Source organism: Melopsittacus undulatus, chromosome 9, assembly GCF_012275295.1.
Source record: "Melopsittacus undulatus isolate bMelUnd1 chromosome 9, bMelUnd1.mat.Z, whole genome shotgun sequence".
Classification (NCBI taxonomy): domain Eukaryota; kingdom Metazoa; phylum Chordata; class Aves; order Psittaciformes; family Psittaculidae; genus Melopsittacus; species Melopsittacus undulatus.
This window is the reverse complement of record NC_047535.1, coordinates 4063627-4080786: the sequence shown is the minus strand read 5'-3', so window position 1 is coordinate 4080786 and position 17160 is coordinate 4063627. Positions and strand designations below refer to the sequence as shown.

General features: G+C 43.3%; 1 protein-coding gene across 2 annotated transcripts in view; it reads right to left on the bottom strand.

Moving 5' to 3' along the window:
• The window catches only part of IGF1R (insulin like growth factor 1 receptor), a 178344-nt gene that overhangs the window by 35535 nt on the left and 125649 nt on the right, over positions 1-17160 (bottom strand). For both annotated transcript variants that reach the window (XM_034066252.1, XM_034066251.1), the window contains exons 3-6: positions 11133-11445; positions 8467-8612; positions 6544-6688; positions 1271-1485 (exon numbers count right to left, since the gene is read on the bottom strand). In XM_034066252.1, coding sequence (XP_033922143.1) covers positions 1271-1485; positions 6544-6688; positions 8467-8612; positions 11133-11445 — 819 coding nt within the window. The remainder of the gene's footprint in view (positions 1-1270; positions 1486-6543; positions 6689-8466; positions 8613-11132; positions 11446-17160) is intronic.

Genomic DNA, 17160 nt, shown 5'->3' with positions numbered 1-17160 from the left:
CTTAATTCTTGGATGAAGAAATTGTGTTCCAAGAGGCAACTGTGAGTTAGTTTCTAGCATTCCACAGAAGCCTCTGAACATAAAGGGGTTTTCACCCTCATGTACACTGGCACGATTGGTGCTATCTTTTCAAAGGCAGTTTAGCTTTTGTTGATTCTTTTCCCCTTCTCCCAGTCAGAAAGCTTTCTGTAATGGTTTGTTTTAAAGAACAGGCAGCGGCTGGCACTAGCCTCAGCAGTAGTAAGGCCTGGCTGTGTGTCTGTAACTCCTCCAGGACTGCAAGCCTTTGCTCTATTCAGTGTGCAAAGAATGGAGTGTGCTTACAACAAGGATCTATGCCATCTGCATTTATGCATCATGCCTTAAGAGACATTCAGCAGAGTACGTGTCCTAGTTTTGTAAACACCATCCAGAACAAGGGGACTTGACTTACACACAAGATCCATTTTAATTTACCCAGCTCCAAGAACACCACAAACAGACCAGAGAAAAAGGCACTGTTGAGTCTAAGAGTTTGAGTATGAGGTCAAATTTGTTGTCTTAACTTCTAGATGAGAGATTGCTTTTGACTGTGTTGCTTACACTTGGAGACCTGATGTGCAGATCCCAAAGTCAAAAGACAATGCTCCAACAAACATGACCATTGCAAAACCCAAAATGAAATGCAGAGACTGAGGTTTAGGAAAAGTGAATAACTCTAAAAGTGTTTCCCATTGAAAAGCAAATAATCTGAACATAAAGCATGGAAAACCAAGTTTACAACAAGCATTTCTAGCAACAAGGTGCAGTATTTGGCAGCAGCTGAAAAGAGAAGCTTGAAAATAGGAGTTTTAATGTCTATGGAACTGTTATTCAGCAGCCTCCTTAGTATTAAGAAAAGGTAGGTATCTAAGAGAGGAAAATACCTATAATGATGTACATCTGCAAAGGAAACTGGGAAGCTGCTCCTTGTTGGATATACCAAAACACTACACTTCTCATTTCCCAGGTATGTTCCTACTGCTATATGATGCTGACAAAAAAAAAACCAGGGTACTTAAAAAGCAGTCATCTTCATCAAATGGTTTTTACAGATGAGACAGTGACTGTGTAACCACATAATTTTCCACACATGTGAACATATTTTCACAGCTACATTTTGTAACTGAACAAGTTGAATGACTGAAACCCTACTGTAACTTCACAACTCTAGATACTTAATGGACAGCACTGTGGCAGTGTGATGAGGGCTTACACCTTAAGTAGTCTGCCTTGAGATTTGTTTACTCACAAGAGGCTCTTTCCCCATTGTTCCTTGGATTTATGTCTCCTTTGCTCTGCCGCCCCTTGGTTCCTGAAACTTCCTCCATACGGTAAATCTCAGAAACACACAGTTTAGGATTAAATGCAAAGTACATCTTCCCCTCCTTGATCGTCAAGTTATGATGGTTCCAGTCCCACAGCTGCTGGAGATTGTGGTTGTCAAGCACGTAGAAGGAATAATTCCTAGAAGGTAATTTTTGAAGGAAAAGTATTAGTTTTAATTCACTGCCAACTCCAACACAGAATACCTTAATATAAGAAAACTTAGACACTGTGTTTCCTCTTATTAAACAGGTCTTCAGCAGAGTAAAGGATTTTCTTCTCTCCCGTGAAGTGAGTTTTCCCTGACTATCCCCTCTGGTCAGAGGGCAGGGAAATGACTGCAACACAGGACTGAGGCTGACATCACACCATGTAAAGCCCACTCCAACGTGTGTTTTAATAATCATATAGAAGCTGCTGTGAGGAATTAAATCCAAGTCCTCTGAACAGCAGGTCTCTACACTGGATTTTCCATTTTGTGGCAAGTGGGAAGCAATAACCTCATACACCTTATGGGAGGAAAAGCATGGTGCGGTTCTGACAATAAAACACAATCGTGACCACAGCTGTCTTGCTTGTGTTTACAGAAGTAACCATAAGAGTTTGCACAGCGAGGTTTCCTGGCCTCTACGCCTTAGTTCACCTCTTAGCCCAATAAAGATTTCCTCCACTGTGCCAAGTACAGTTGCACCTATACATCAAAACCTGACAGTGAACAGTTGCACTGACTGCACAAGCGCAGGATCCATGCTTGAAAGTACAGGACAAACAACCCACGCAGCAGCATGTGCTGAGCCCATTCCTGAAGCACAACAGTGGAATAACATGAACATTGTGTATTTCTACAGATACTGAACACAAAGTTGAGTGTGTAAATCTGATTATATATTGAGAAGAAAGTCCTGGTACCATTCAATTGTGCTGAACTGGGAAAAAACAAAAACCCAAGCAACAAACCAAGTGCAGCAGAGGCTACACGACAGGCTCTACATCAGCATCAAGACACCACCTACAAAGACACTCAGATTTTGAGATAGTAGGAACCGGAACACACAATTGGGAAATGACTTAAAGGTCTCTACTGATGAATCTAAATCAAACCAGCCCATCATGGCAGCATTTGTGATACTTCTAGGAAAAGTCCCACTGGTTTTAACTGCATCAAATCAATCAGCGATACAACAGAGCCCTGCAACCTCTGCAAGCCATTCTGAACTGGTGAGCCCATGTTAATGCAATCCAATTGGCTCTCTAGAAATCCTTGTAAGTACAGGCAGAGTTTCTGCAGGATAAACATGCAGACAAACAATGAAGCTGACACACTAAACACTGATGGTTTTCCTTCACCTGCTTCATTTAGAATCTAGCATTAATTCCTCCCTCACCCAACCTGAAGTGGAAAATGTGCATTCTAGTTGCTCAGACCACTGCTGCAGTTTCTTGTAACATACCAAGATGCTGAGTGTATCTGCAGAACCATGTGGAAGGCAAGAGGTTTCTCCTGTTTCTAACTGTCCCCTAATTGCTCAGGAATTGACTACTGATGAAGTCAATATACTGGTACCACTTCAGACAGATGCTGAGAAGAATGTGCTTGGCTGACAAGGCAGCATATACATGATAACGCTTTAAATGCATCTTGCCAGGTGACAACGAGGATGCTAAACTGCAAGAGAGATTTGACAGACATCACCAAAAGAACGTGCTTATCTGAGACAACCATTAGTCTGTTAGAGATGAGTAAAATCCCTGCAGCTCCCTGTGCACGCTGAAGAGATGACACCTCACCATAATTAGCTGTGTGATTAAGTGATGGCAACCAACCTGCTTAGGAAGGACCCAAAAAGCTGGATTGAGACTCAACACAACAAGCAGAGGTGTGGCTCTACAGTAACCACCTTATTTAATAACAGCTAGCCTGTTTCCTGCTCACGACTGTGGCAATGATGCTGCAGCCACTAGAGACAGATCCTGTATCAAAGCAACATGGCTGAGCTTTAGAGAGTGTGAATACATGAAGCAAATCAAACACACGCTGGTGCTTTACACAACTGCACAGCGACTGGGCCCGAACTGGGAGTTAATGTGGCTCGTACCTTACGCCATCTGCATGAGTTTGAGCAGCCAACCGAGGCAAGGTAAACAGGTCCTAAGGGTTCAGATATACACTGGAAGTCTAAATTAGTGGAAGTTATTCTAGCACCATTCAAAGCACCAGGGAAAGCACGTTTGGAGGGCTATATACAGTCTCAGTCACAGGAGAGGTGCAGCTCTGCATGGCTGGAGAGGTGGAGCAGAGGGCAACCAGAGTGCACTTAGGGCTTAGGTTATAAATAAAGTTATAAATAAAGATTATATCAGACTTTGGCTCTAACAGCTGTGGAAAAAATCAGGATGCCAAGGAAGATAGCATGGAAAGAATAAAAGATTCACTGTAGGAAAACAAAGCATTGCCAATCAAACCCTGGAGACAGTAACTAAGGGAATGGCTGGAGATTATGGCCTGAAGGACAGGCTAAACCTTTGAGTAGGAGTAGGAGGCACATCTGGTCCCAGGCTTGCCATAAAAAGCCTCAAGGCGACCTGCACAAGCCATGTACACCCACAGGAGAGAATTCCCACAACATGATGTGTATCCCTAACTGCAGAGCACCCACAGCCACTCAATTATTGACTGCACACATTCAAAGCCTGCTTCACAGTGTATCTGCACGCAACACTGCATCTGTGCACATTCACCCCCTGTAAAGCTATGAGGCAGAACATGAAATCCAAACCAAAAGGAGGTGTGGGTGATGAAAACATTTCGACAAGCTTTCAATCCCTGTGTTCCACCCCCCCATAGCATACAGGATGCAAAAAGCTCCTGGAAGGGGTAGTGCCCAGATAAGTACTCTTAATAAGAGAGCAATGAGTGATCTGTACAGGCAAGTGACTTGCACCAAATAGGGAATGAGAACTGGCAGAGAGCTGTGAATGAGCTGGCTACAGGAAGATGACAGACAGCAGAGGTTTAGGGCAGACCAACTATCCTGGACAAGACAAGTAACCCTGCAAGACACAGAGACTAGAAGCTGTTCATCTCCAAGTGCTATGATGATGAGGAGACAGAAAATCCCACTGCAACTAAATCCTTCAACACAGCACATCTCCATTCCTGTTCCTGTGTTTGCAAAGAGATTTCTTTCCTTGCCATGGGAGCAGATTCTCTACAGAGTGTTCAAAAGAGGCAATGAACACTCTGCAAACAAACTAAATTCCCTCTAAACTTTCTATTTTCTGCGATAACCAGGGCAGGCACCAGCAAACGAACAAGGAGGGAAGAAATCCTGAAGTCCTGTTTTGTTAATCCAGGTCAACATAAAAAGGGACTGTGGTGGTGGGGTCAGTTGTGTAATGAACAGCTACAACTGATCCTAAGTTAACCTCCCTCTCTCCCCCAAGGCAATGCTGCATAAACAGCCATTGTTCCAGGAGCCCAGGACTCCCCAGGTTAAGACCCCACTCACTCCCTGTTGTCCGTAACTCTGTCAAAGTAATTGTTCAAGCTCAGTCTCCCCTTGCCAGGTGCCTACTTCCATCTAAGTAACTTTGGAAAGGTTATTTAGGCTGTGGTAATGCCCAAATGATGCTGGGTGTGTTCCAAGCAGGGAGAGTGCCCCTGACCCAAAGTATGTAACTGCAGTCATTTCCTAACAAGGGTCAATTTTAGCTCAAGCAGCTCTTTACTATAGATCTATTTTACCTCCCCCACTCAGCCCTGTTTTCCTCTTCAAAGCTGCACCTATTTACTCCTCTATTTGGGAGTCTGATTTAAAAACCTGCCATTTTCCTTCCTATCGACTCTCCTTGCTGACACACAAGGTACCATAAACATAATTGCTACTTGAAGCACAAAGCTAAACTCAAATTTAAAGAGAGCAAGGGGGAGAGAAGAAAAGACAAATCAATGACTGGAGTATCTATGAGAGCAGGCCACATCCTAAGTGGGCTGAATGAGACATAGTGCTCGAGACAGTGACAAGCCTCCCATATTTGCAATTAGAAGCAAGATTTCCCATAGAGCCAGTGCTCTTCCTAAGACAGTGTGCTTCTCCAGTGCAGGATGAAGAGCTGCCCTTTAACTGGCTCTGTCAGATGGTGGAATGCTAAGAATTTAAGGCTGACCAAAGACCAGCCTGAGAGAAACAGGGAGGTTGTGAAGAATCCCTGATGCTGTAACTTTATCCCGCCAGGGAAGACAAGTCAGGCACCAGCAACCTTTCCCATGACCCTCCCACCACCTTTTCTTACATGAGTACCCAAAATTCTTCATTTAATAGCTCAGTCACTACTGAGGAAGACTTATTTATCCCAGAGAGCCCTGGTTTAAACTTGGGATGGATACTTGATTAAAGAACAGAAAGAACAAGGCAGTTTGCTGAAGGACCATCACACACCTCAGCACTGCAAGCTCCACAGAGGTTAAAACTTTGGTCTCCACTCAAGCCCAGGTTGAACAGGGCTTGGAGCAACCTGCTCTAGTGTAAGGTGTCCCTGCCCATGGCAGCAGATTAGAAGTGGAGGTGCTTTAAGGTACCTTCAAACCCAGACCACTCCATGATTCTATCTCTTGCCATCACAGGAAAACAGGAGTTACATACACCAGAAAGTATCAGAATTATAGAAGCAATATAAACCACAGGAAACATTTCAAGGGAACAACTTGACTTTTCCTGACCAGTCTTTTTCTGCTCAACAGAGAATTCATTTAACGTCAGCATTTCAAGGAGTCGCAAACAAATGTAACTTGCAACCTATTTCATACTACTTGAGTCACTTCCATTGCACTCCTTGTTAGTAAAGGTCAGGTTTCCCTCCAGCCACCATTCTCCGTAAAGCTCTGCTAAAAGCCAACAGTAAGGAAATCCAATTGTTTGGACAAATTAAGACCATTTACCAATGTAAAGCACCTCCCCAGAAAATCTGAAGTGAAAAGCAAAGTTACCATAAAATTACTCTTAATATATTCAGTTTAATATGCTGATTTGGGTAGCAATGCAAATGAGCAATGACTGTGCAGCAGTGTTCATTAGAGAAACGCTGCACATTAGTGGAAGAGAAGATTCTATAAAGGGCACGTGCATGCTCATCAGGAGATTTATTCTCTGTGGCTTTCTATTAACGTAAAGTTGCATCTACAAGTATGTGAACACTTACCCATCCACCTGTTCCTCTCCCAGAATGTACCGCAGGTTCTTCAGGAAAGACAGGGAGACCAATGCATGGGAATGACGAATCTTCACGTACCCCGTTACTGTCTCAATGAGACCCATGAAATTCTCCAGTTCTGAGGCGATGTTACCTACAGCAAGAAAAATGTGATTTGATTATTGCAGGATTCAGAGCTGCAACTGCTCTTCTGTTTAATGCAGCATTAGGTCAGGGAAAGCAAGCATTTGTTGCCTTCGAAAATGGGAGACACTGGTATTGCCCCCTGCAGCAGCAACTGCCTGTGTGGACAGATGGTTGAAGGGCAAAATTAAGCCACAGAGCAACAGTGGAAAACCAGTCTTGCTTTTCCATACTTGTATACCTGCTTTTTCCATGGACATCAGACTATGAAGCCAGCACCAAATGTTGAGCCAGCATTCTAGCAGGGATGAAAAGACCCTTTTACACATCCATGAGAATGGAATCGCTCTTCAGCTGCAGAGCAAAGCTCAGGCAGAAAGCTCCACTGGTTAACAGAGACTGAAGATGAAAGGCTGAAGATATGCTCTTGGTCTTCCCTGGGGCAGAAAGCATTGCTTTCAGTGACCCAGAAAGCTTTGGCTACAAAACTGAAAACTCCCGATGAAACAGCAGAGATGCTATGCTTGTGCCATGCATGGAGCATGCGCCACATAGCTCACTAAATGTGATCTTCTATGATAAATGATTAGTGACCACAGAGCAAGCTCTGCACTTCAGTACTGCCTCCCCCCTAGGAGCTATCCTGTCCCTGCCTAGGTCTGCAACACCTCACAAGGCTCAAGATTTGCAGTCCTTAACTCCAGCAATTCCTGGTCCATGCCCATTGCCTGGTGTCATCATCCTGCAAAGTTACATTACAGTTGCTAGAGGAAGTTTTAAGCACTCAGGATGGAAGAAGCTGCTATGGGGTGTGTTTGCTGCCATAAGCAAACCAAAGTCCTAACAGATACCTGGGAAGCCCAGTTACCAAACACTAATGGCTGATTTCCATACCAAATAAGATGGGAGGAAGCAGATGCCCATTAGCACTCTAATATACTTTAAAAAGATAATAAACCCCCACATTTGCTCCAGGGTAAGTGGAACATCTCCCATAAAGGAAGATTGCACCTGTAGCAATAGGACCATGAGTGAAACAATCAGTATGTTGCTATTTCTAAACGCTGAAGTTTTCATTCAGGCAGGAAGAAAGGAATCAAATGTATCTCAATTCATCCTTATTCATGAAACCAAAAGGGACCTTCCATAGAGAGATACATTTCCAATAAAAACTAACAGGGATTTTTACTCTGCTTTTAAGAGCTCATCAGCTGTCAACACTTCCCTGGCTGATGAATCACTGCTCTGACAAATTTAATCCAGAGCTTGTTCAAGACATACAACAAAGGTGGCCAGCTCACTAATGATGACCATCCAAAGGCACAGTGCTAAGCTTTATATGGGCTCCCAGCACCCTGGATTCCATGTTTTAGCAAGACACCACACCTTACCTTCAGAAGGGAGGATATGGCAGTCTCACAGTGCCATGCCTTAGTAGCAGGCAAGTTATTTACCTACCCAGATGCAAGGATTTTCAACTTTTCCACCTTCCCCAGCCTTTATTATTCCTTTGGGACTACTGCTCATCTCACTGCCTAATCCTGGTTCCCTGTCCTGCCAAAAAAGCTAACGAAAATAGCAGCTTTAACTCGGTAGCTGAATCCCTGTTCCATCCACATGTTGGAGAATGGTGCTACCGTTGGCCAAATCAAACAGGAGCACTGCTATGGGACTGGAAAGCAAACAGTTTGCTGAGTTTTTAATGTTCTTATCATTATGCTGACAGACAAAAGGGACAATATGAAAAGCAGCCTTATCAGAGGCTCATAAAGAGAGGGCAACACTTACTTCCACGACGGATGTTGATCAGCAGATTTCCCTTGAGAATCGTGCATCCCTGCAGCATTTGTGCCGATGTGACGGAGTCTATGGTCTTTGTTTTCCCATCCTCACAGATCTTGGGGCAAGGCCCCTCACAAGGGCTGCAGAACATGCTGTTAGGGAAAGAAAGGGAGACCAGAGATAAGCCACAGTACACAACTCTGAGTCTACGGCTGCTCTGAGTTAAATTCTGAGAGACATTTCCCTCTAAAGCTTCAAGAAATCTTCAAGCTAGAATGAAAGTTACCACATTTCTGCAGAGGACTGCAGATAACTTAGCATCCTTGCCCACTGGACTCCAGAGAGGCTGGAACATCATCCCTTCCATTTAGAGCAACATGGGAGGGAGTGACTGGACCCATAACCACTGCCTGGCAGCTTCTGAAAGGCTCTGTGGTCCTTCTAAAGTTGAAGGCATTTCAGGTAAAACCCAGTGACCCTGCATTTGTGCATTTACTCTCACTTAATAACAAGGATGCTCTTTCTGGGTGTAATCACTGCAGACAGCCTCAGAGTGCTGCAAAGTCTGATGATCCAGGCCCAACCTCCACAAATAGGCCAGCCAGGAACCAGAGATGGGAAAATACTGTTCAAGTTCTTATAAAGTTGTCTGTCTCCATGCCCTTAAACCAACATCTGAAACTCAGCACTAGGGAATTGCATGATCCTGGCTGTTTTAACTCAGGAAAGACAACTGTGGGAGCACACAGTCATCAGTGATGTGGAGAAAGCGAGCAGTGAATTAGTCACTATTTCTTATAGTTTAAGAGGTATTAAAGCAGCAAGTTTAAACAAATGGAAGGATGTATCTTGAAGCAAGGCAAAACTAATTTGCAACAGGAATTGGGAGAGATGGGCCAGAAGTCCAAGCAGGTTCAAAAGGGATTATACAGATGGAAAGAGAACAGGTCCACCAGTGGCTATAAAACTCCAACACAGATACAGCCCAAACTTCCTTGGAGGAGGCACTGAAGCACAGGCTCACTGCTCCTGCTGCTTATACTCACAAGCATTCATAAGCATTTTTTAGCAGCCAAACTCAAGGAACTCGGACCAGCCCAGCCTTAGGCTACAGCAGCTTTTTTAAGGGTCCATGCTACACTATCTGCATCCTCACCTCAAAACTGGACCCTTCACGGATGCATGAAACATGCTCTTGACCACTGCTCCTGGTAAATGTCTTCACCAATTCAAAGTTATGCTTATTTTTCAGTTTATTCTAGAATTTCCCTTTTTACTTCATTATTGCTTGTTCTACCTGCTCGTTTTAGAGGGGGAAAGCAAAAATGAAAACCCAAACCCAGCTCCATAGGCAAAAGTGTCTGATGACAACATTAATGAACATGGACTTACTCTCTTCAAATCAACTTTCTATTGAAGCTTAAAGACACATGTTAATCGGTAATAGCACTTTTTCATGCACAAACAATGAAAGGACTTGGCTTCCTTTTCTTAGCAATAACCTCCTGTTTCAAAATCCTGAACTGTAAAATGCCACAAATCACTAAAAACTGCAGACACAAGCAAAGGGCATTCAAGTAAATATATACAAAGAATGCTGGAAATGCTCTCCATTTTCAACTGTTTGTTAACACCTCCTCTAGGGAACAAAACATTCACCAGCCTTGAGTTACAGCTCCTTTCAATCCTTGCAGCAGAGCACAACACTGAGATAAGATAGCATGGCCATGCACTTCAGTGTAAGTGGTTCAAACAGGTGGTACTACAAGCTCAAGGAGATAACGAAAGAAACATTTCTCAGGTGAGTATGTGGGCAGGAGCAAAGGCAGTGTTAAGTTGCCTGCATCCAAATGACAACTAAAGGCTGCCTTATGATGTGATCCAAAGGATGGATGACATGAACGTATGAACAAAACCACAACTAATGCAGGTATCATCACAACCACCTTTACAAAATACCCAACACCTTAGAACAGCCTACAAAGACTTTCTTTGGCATAGTACTGAAGCACTATGAATGTTATCCTTTACTCCAAGTTCATGACTTCCAAGGGTTAGTAGGCAACTAAGGGTGCTTGCTAAAACTACTGTCCATATAAGCTGATCATAAGCACACATCAATCCAACTGTTAGAATTAAATATGAACGGGTGAGTGACATTCTTGCAAGAAATTATTCTGTATAATATTGTCAGCTGATGCATTATTATCTTGTTTTTATCTTACTAACATTGTTATCTTCTGTAAATAGTGAGAAAAGGGAAATAAATACACTGAAGGATACAAACACACAAGCATACATAAAGCAAATAATACACAAAACAAGGTTTGTTCTGTGTGATAATGGTCATCAGCCAACCTTCAACCCTGTGCTCCTGGGTTTTCACTTGCACTGTGTACAGTCTACCTGAAGACCTGGTTCTGCACAGTACTGGTACAATGCCCTCCTCAAGTCCTTCAGAAGAACCAGTGGCAACTGACAGTGCGCAGGTCCACACACAGACCTTTCAGTGATGTATTCACCTAAGCAAGCCCTTATCAGGAAGTCACGCAATTCTCCATAGTATGTTCTCATTCCCATCTAATGCAGCTTGCACCACAAGCTGCCACTGAACAGGAGGTGGAAAAACTCAAACGTGACAGCTCCGATGGGCTTCCCAGAAGGTGCATTACCTTTGGCTCCCGTTGCGTATGAATCCAGAGGGACACTCTGCCATGCACTCGTCGTTGTGAATCACAAACCTCTCGTATTCACTTGTTTCGGTGGCAGGGACTTTGGAGCAGAACTCTTTGGTCACGCAGCGCCAGCCCTCAAACTTGTAGGTGTTGGGAGGGCAGGTGGGCATGCAGACTCCCTCGTAGTAGTAGTTGCGGCAGGCCACACATGCTGTGTTGTTGTCGGGCGCCGTGCAGCTCCCCAGGCACTCGGGGTGGCAACACTCATTTTGGTCTGTACAGGCTCGCCTGCCACATGAGCTGGGGCACACTGCAAGACAGAGAGAGCAAGAGTTGTTACATACAATGAATGGCATTAAAGGAAAAACCCTGATCCATACAAATCTGTGCTTTCATTCCCTGGGCTCTAGAGAATCTCTGCAGAAGAGCCAACTCCTGCAAAACTGACAAATTAAAGTCTGGTTTTCTCAGTTTTAGTTGCCTGAAAATACCATTTTCTCAGATCAAATTCATAATATGAACCAATTGCTGAAAACAAGATCAACATAAGGGTAATGGAAGCAGTCAAGTACTGGAACCTTTTCCACAGACCTAGTATTATCATTACTTTTATGAGTGCTGACTTATTGTCTTTCTAAGCATTTCTTTTCTTTCCTATTTGTACTTCAAATTGGTCTTTTACTGGCAAGAAATCAAGCTTCCTTTAAACAGCTTAATGACACTTGCACACTAAAGCACTGTTAACTGTAGCTCAGACGGTTAGCTTGACCCCAATGTAGAATCCCAATGTTGCTTATGTACACAAAATGAGGTTTAACAGAATATCAAATCATCATTCAGATCAAATACTGTGGAATCATTGAGCTACTGTTTTCCTCTGAAGAACGTGACAGAATCCTGCCTTATCCCCAAATTCTGGATTCAGAGAATATCAGAGGGATTATAAAATGGGGTGGAAGTTTATGGTGGCATTCGATTTAAGTGAAAGCACTGCAGCCTGGAAGACACAAGCAAAGAGCTGAATGGTCAGGAGACCAGCTCACCATTGCTGCATCAAAAGAAGTGGCAGGACTGTATTTATAGAACAACAGCATTTTGATTACTGCCCTGTATGGCCTTTTAGCCATGAGAGTTGTGTGCCAGGGGCTCTGTAAACACACATAGATAGGAAATCTGGTTCGCATTAAGTAACTGCTTTCCACTTTCTAACTGAGCTCAAACACAGTATCATTAATAACAGCAATAACCCAGAATTTCAGGAGTACAACTACAGCAAGATCCAAGGAAAGCACCACAAGACATTGAAACTGAGTGACTGAGCAGAGCACACATAAGCAGCAAAGTTCATATCCCAAATGGAACACAGAAACAGCGGAGCCCAGCCTGTAGAGGAACACAACGTTAATGGAACTGTAACAGTTCCATAAAAGAACTGCATTGCAGCTTATCTTTCAATTTGAAATCACAGTGTTTTAATGCAGGACTAAACACCCTAAAATCTCAACCACCTCCTCTTCATATAATGAAGTCTGGACTTTAAAGTATGTTTTTATAGTGCCACTGGGCAGATTCTGTTCATAGCTCTGCATCAGGATGTAGACATCCTATGGCGTGTTTTGATTACAAGAAGCCACTTTCTGCAGCTTTAAGGTAGCGTCCACCTTGAAAAGCACTTGTAAAACTACCAAAATGTTGTGCATTTCTCAGCAAAATGGTTCTATATTGATCTTGCTTAATTTTATTCAATACCCAACTTTGTCAGTTTAAGCATCTGGGTATGAAGCTGCATTCTCCTTATCCAATTAAGGCTAAGACAGGTTTTGTGGAGGCAATCCCACCTGCAGGTACTCCCCGAGTAACCTGACAGCATCTTCCCTATATTAGCAGGTAGCTATGGAATATCATCAACAGACCTGCTTACAACATCTGACAGTGCTGTTACTTGGATATACATAGCCACACACACACTAAAACAACAGGTTTGCATTGCAGACAGCTTGGGTACACATTCCTTGCCCACACTGCTATTATAACTGCTATTCTAAGAGTTGTTAACACCACTGCTCCCTACCTGTAGACTCATTTATTCGGAGTGAAACCAGGCAGAAAAGTGGAAGAAAGTGGAGAGGGAAACTATGAGAACAAGGAGGTGGGAGCTTGAGGATGGCAGACACCTGCCCAGGTAGCACAAGTATCACATACAGGCCAAATTAAGAAGAGCCAGTTCCTTGTAAGACAACTGAGAGCAGGAACACAGCGAAAAATCACTGCTAAATGATGCACTGCATAAAGATGCTGGGTTTTTTTCCCCTTTGGCAAAGGAAAAACCCAAACACACCAACCCCTTGCACAAAAATTAACAAGCATGCAGGTGTACATCCTTTTTCTGACAGTAATCTGCTGTAAAAGACGTGAAGTCTGCCCCACTGCAACCTTCAGTAAGGCATCACAAATTGCCTCTCACCTTACGGTTTACAGCACTTGCATTTGCCAATGCTACAGGACTGAAAATTCAGTGTATCTTGCTAGCAGATGGACTGCTGTTCTGAGTGGGTGCCAGAACTCGTGCTACATGCGGTAGCTACGTTTCCAGTTCAAAGCCCTAGTAAGAAATACAACACATGCAGCCCCTGTGCCTCCCCCAAGTTCATTACTACATGTACCAATGAACTACATGAATATTTTGTTTTCATCTAGACAACCTGTTAAAACCCAAATGAATTATGGAGATAAATACATTAGAAAAAGACTGAGTTTATTTCATCCCTAGGAAAGACTTTTGTATTCCCTTCATGCCTCTGCCATTCAGGAACAGCCTGCTGCACAAACAGGATTCCCTGCGTCTCCTGGTAAATCTGCTGACTCTCGTCTACAGGAATATAAAGTGATGCAGAGAAACATCCGCAAGTTCACATGAAAAAGGCAATCGGGGAAAGAGGTTTCCAAACCTCGGGTTAATATTTGAATCACAACCATTTTCACAACAACTCCTGAAACCTTTTTAAAGATATTTTGTTAAAGCTCAGCAAACTCGCTTTTCCCTCAGTCCTATTTTTCCCCTTGTTCTTGCTAACGCTGGCATAGTTTTCAGCCTGGAGACAATACGGGTATCCTGTTTCTCTGTAGAGGCAGAACACAAAGTTTTGTGTGTGTAGGATGTATTTTGAACAATAAAAAGCCTTATCTGCCTCACATGCCAGTTCCCTCAGATATCCTTGTTATCACAATCTTCCTCACCTAAATCTTACTAATGTCTGGCCCTACAATCCAGCCCCATTTATCTTCCCCTTGCCCTCCCAAACTGTGCTATCCAGGCTGCCAGATTTGTACCAAAGCATTTAAAATGCAAGGTCCAAAATACTATTGCCAACACCTCCCAAAACACACTCACTAACTTGTTCATTTCAGGAGAACATTAAGGAGACAAACATATGCAAATATGGGGCTGATATCTGGGACAGTATTTATCAGCCAGGTACAACAGTGCCTTGCATCTCGGAGGCTGGTGACTGTACAACTGAAAGTCCCAACCCCCGGAACAAATCCCTGCTGACAAGCACAAGGGCAAAAAAATGCTTCATTGTCATCACGTGGAGCTACCAAGATCATGGAAAATTTCAGAGACCTTGGAGGGCAGCCATGGGAGAAGGGAGTCAAAGCAAGACCTGGAGAAGGGCAGATCCTTCAGCGGCTTCATGGCTTTATTAAAGAGATGATGGAGGCTGGACTAGACCAGAGTGTCCATTTACACTAAGGGAGTGAAGCATTGGGTGATATGGTTTAGTGTGAGGTGTCCCTGGGCATGGCAGGGGGGTTGGAACTGGATGATCTTAAGGTCCTTTCCAACCCTAACTATTCTATGATTCTATGATTCAGAGATGGACCACAAATCAAACTTACTGGAGCAAAACCAACACCAGAACTTTCTTTGGCCATCCATGCTTCATTTTGATTCCTTCAAATGAGAAGTTTTCCTTGTCAACAAAATCCAGGAGATTCTCCAAATATTATTAGGATACTAAGATCACACACAAAGAAAGCAAAATACTTCATTCCAAGCTGCCCACCTCCTGAGCAAATGAGACTCAGAGCTGACACACAGAAAGGAGATAGTTTAAATGCAAAGATCTTACCAACAAGAGGAGCTCCAAGAGAATCTGACTCAGAGACTCATTATTCTCAATTAAAATCCCCAAGAGGCTAAACCAAAATTGCAAACACAAAGCAAGGTTGGGAAATCCTCAAACACAACTCTCCAAAAAAAGCAAGAAACAAATCATCTCTCTGTATTTACAGCAGCTCCTTTTTGGACAGCCTCATGCTAAGGAGGTGGTAGTAAGTTTGTCTGACACCTAATACCTCCCTGCTATTTGAGGTACGCTCAATACTAGAGCTGGCTGCAAGCGCTCCGCGTTGACATCATGGCTATTGTACAGTCAGGACAGACAAAGTGTTCGTATCATCTCCGAGATGCTCTGACTCCAGCAATGCTGAAACACAAAAATCAGGTGAATAAACAATCAGTTACAGGGAAGGAAAATGCAGCCAGAGGAGGAAGACTCCTGGCAAGCCGAGGCTCCGGCCCCTGCCAAGGATGGCCCTGCGCCAGTCACATGTGGGCAAGCAAAAGGTTGCCAAGTGTGGGATAAATATTTTTTAAGGATTCTTTCTCTCCTTGTATAATGCTATGTGAGCCTGCCTTCCTTTTGTATCCTGCTCCTGCCTTTTAGAGCATCCTTCACACAGTAATGTGTCAGAGAGAAGAGGAGATGGAAAAGCCTGGCTTTGAGAAGGAAGCAAAGGAGGAAGGGAGCGTCTTCTCCTGGCCAGCTACTGAAAAAATTAGCTGTCTAAATTGATCCACAAAGACAGAAAAAAACCAGTCATTTTTAGTTGTTAATCCCTCTACATGACACAATTTTTGAAGTATTGCATTTTAATGGTGTAAACTTTGGTAATGTTCTTTCAAGCAGCTGAGTGCAAATGCTCAGGCAGCCTATACAAGACCTGATTCCTTCTGCCCAGTATATGGTGAGAATAGAGATTAGAGAAACGTTAGTCAGAAAATCCAGTTCCAGTGATTCACAGCCAGGGCTGGAATCAAATGAGTACAGAATAAAGGCTGCAATAAGGAAATACACATATTAAATGCATGCAGTAACGTGTTCCCATCACAGAAACACGGGTACAACTCATCTGCAAAGTACCGAAGACACCACTTAGGAGCAGTTGTATAAAATATTTTGCTACAGAAACATGTATTAGCAACACACTAATGATGGTGTTATTGTCTCCTCTGTTTTCCCCCACTCTAAACCTGGTTATCTCCAGCGCAGTGGAAATCCTGAAGGAAAAACCCACTACCACATCTAACTACTTCCTAGTGGTTAAGAAACAGTTTGGCAGCTATTGAAATTAACTGGCAGATCTCAAAGGTTCAGTTCAACCCAGCACTGATACTAAGACTTGAAAGTGATCACCTCCTTCCTCTTTAAACCTCTAGTGTGTACACAGGCAAGCCCACCAGTAAAATATTTGGAGAGGTCTACACAAACTTACACCAAGAAGCATTAAGAGTGCATTAAGTCTACAGCCTGCAAGGCTGTATCTGACTTGACATCATTTCACTAGTCATGTGTTTCCATGTTTACATCCTAGTCATTACCAGCCCATTTTATCTGGCAGACCTTCCCAAGGATCCTGAAGTTGTTCTGTGAATTATTTTCTTCCCACTATACAAATCCAGCTGAAGTTTAACTACATCTGGTTGGCTTTCACACAAAGCTTTTTGGTCTCCTGCTTCTTGCTATTTCAGTGTGTCCCAGATGCTGCACACTGTACCCCCTAAGTGAAGGAGTAGGTGTGATGAAGCACCTGAACCTCAAAATAAACTTCAAGGGTTTGCCCAACCTGACATCAGCTCACTAATGGCTCAATTTTTAATCATATAAAAGACTGATAAAGAAATCTACTCCTGCATTCCCTTCCTCAGGATTTTCTGGTTGAAAGCCAAATGCTGCACTGA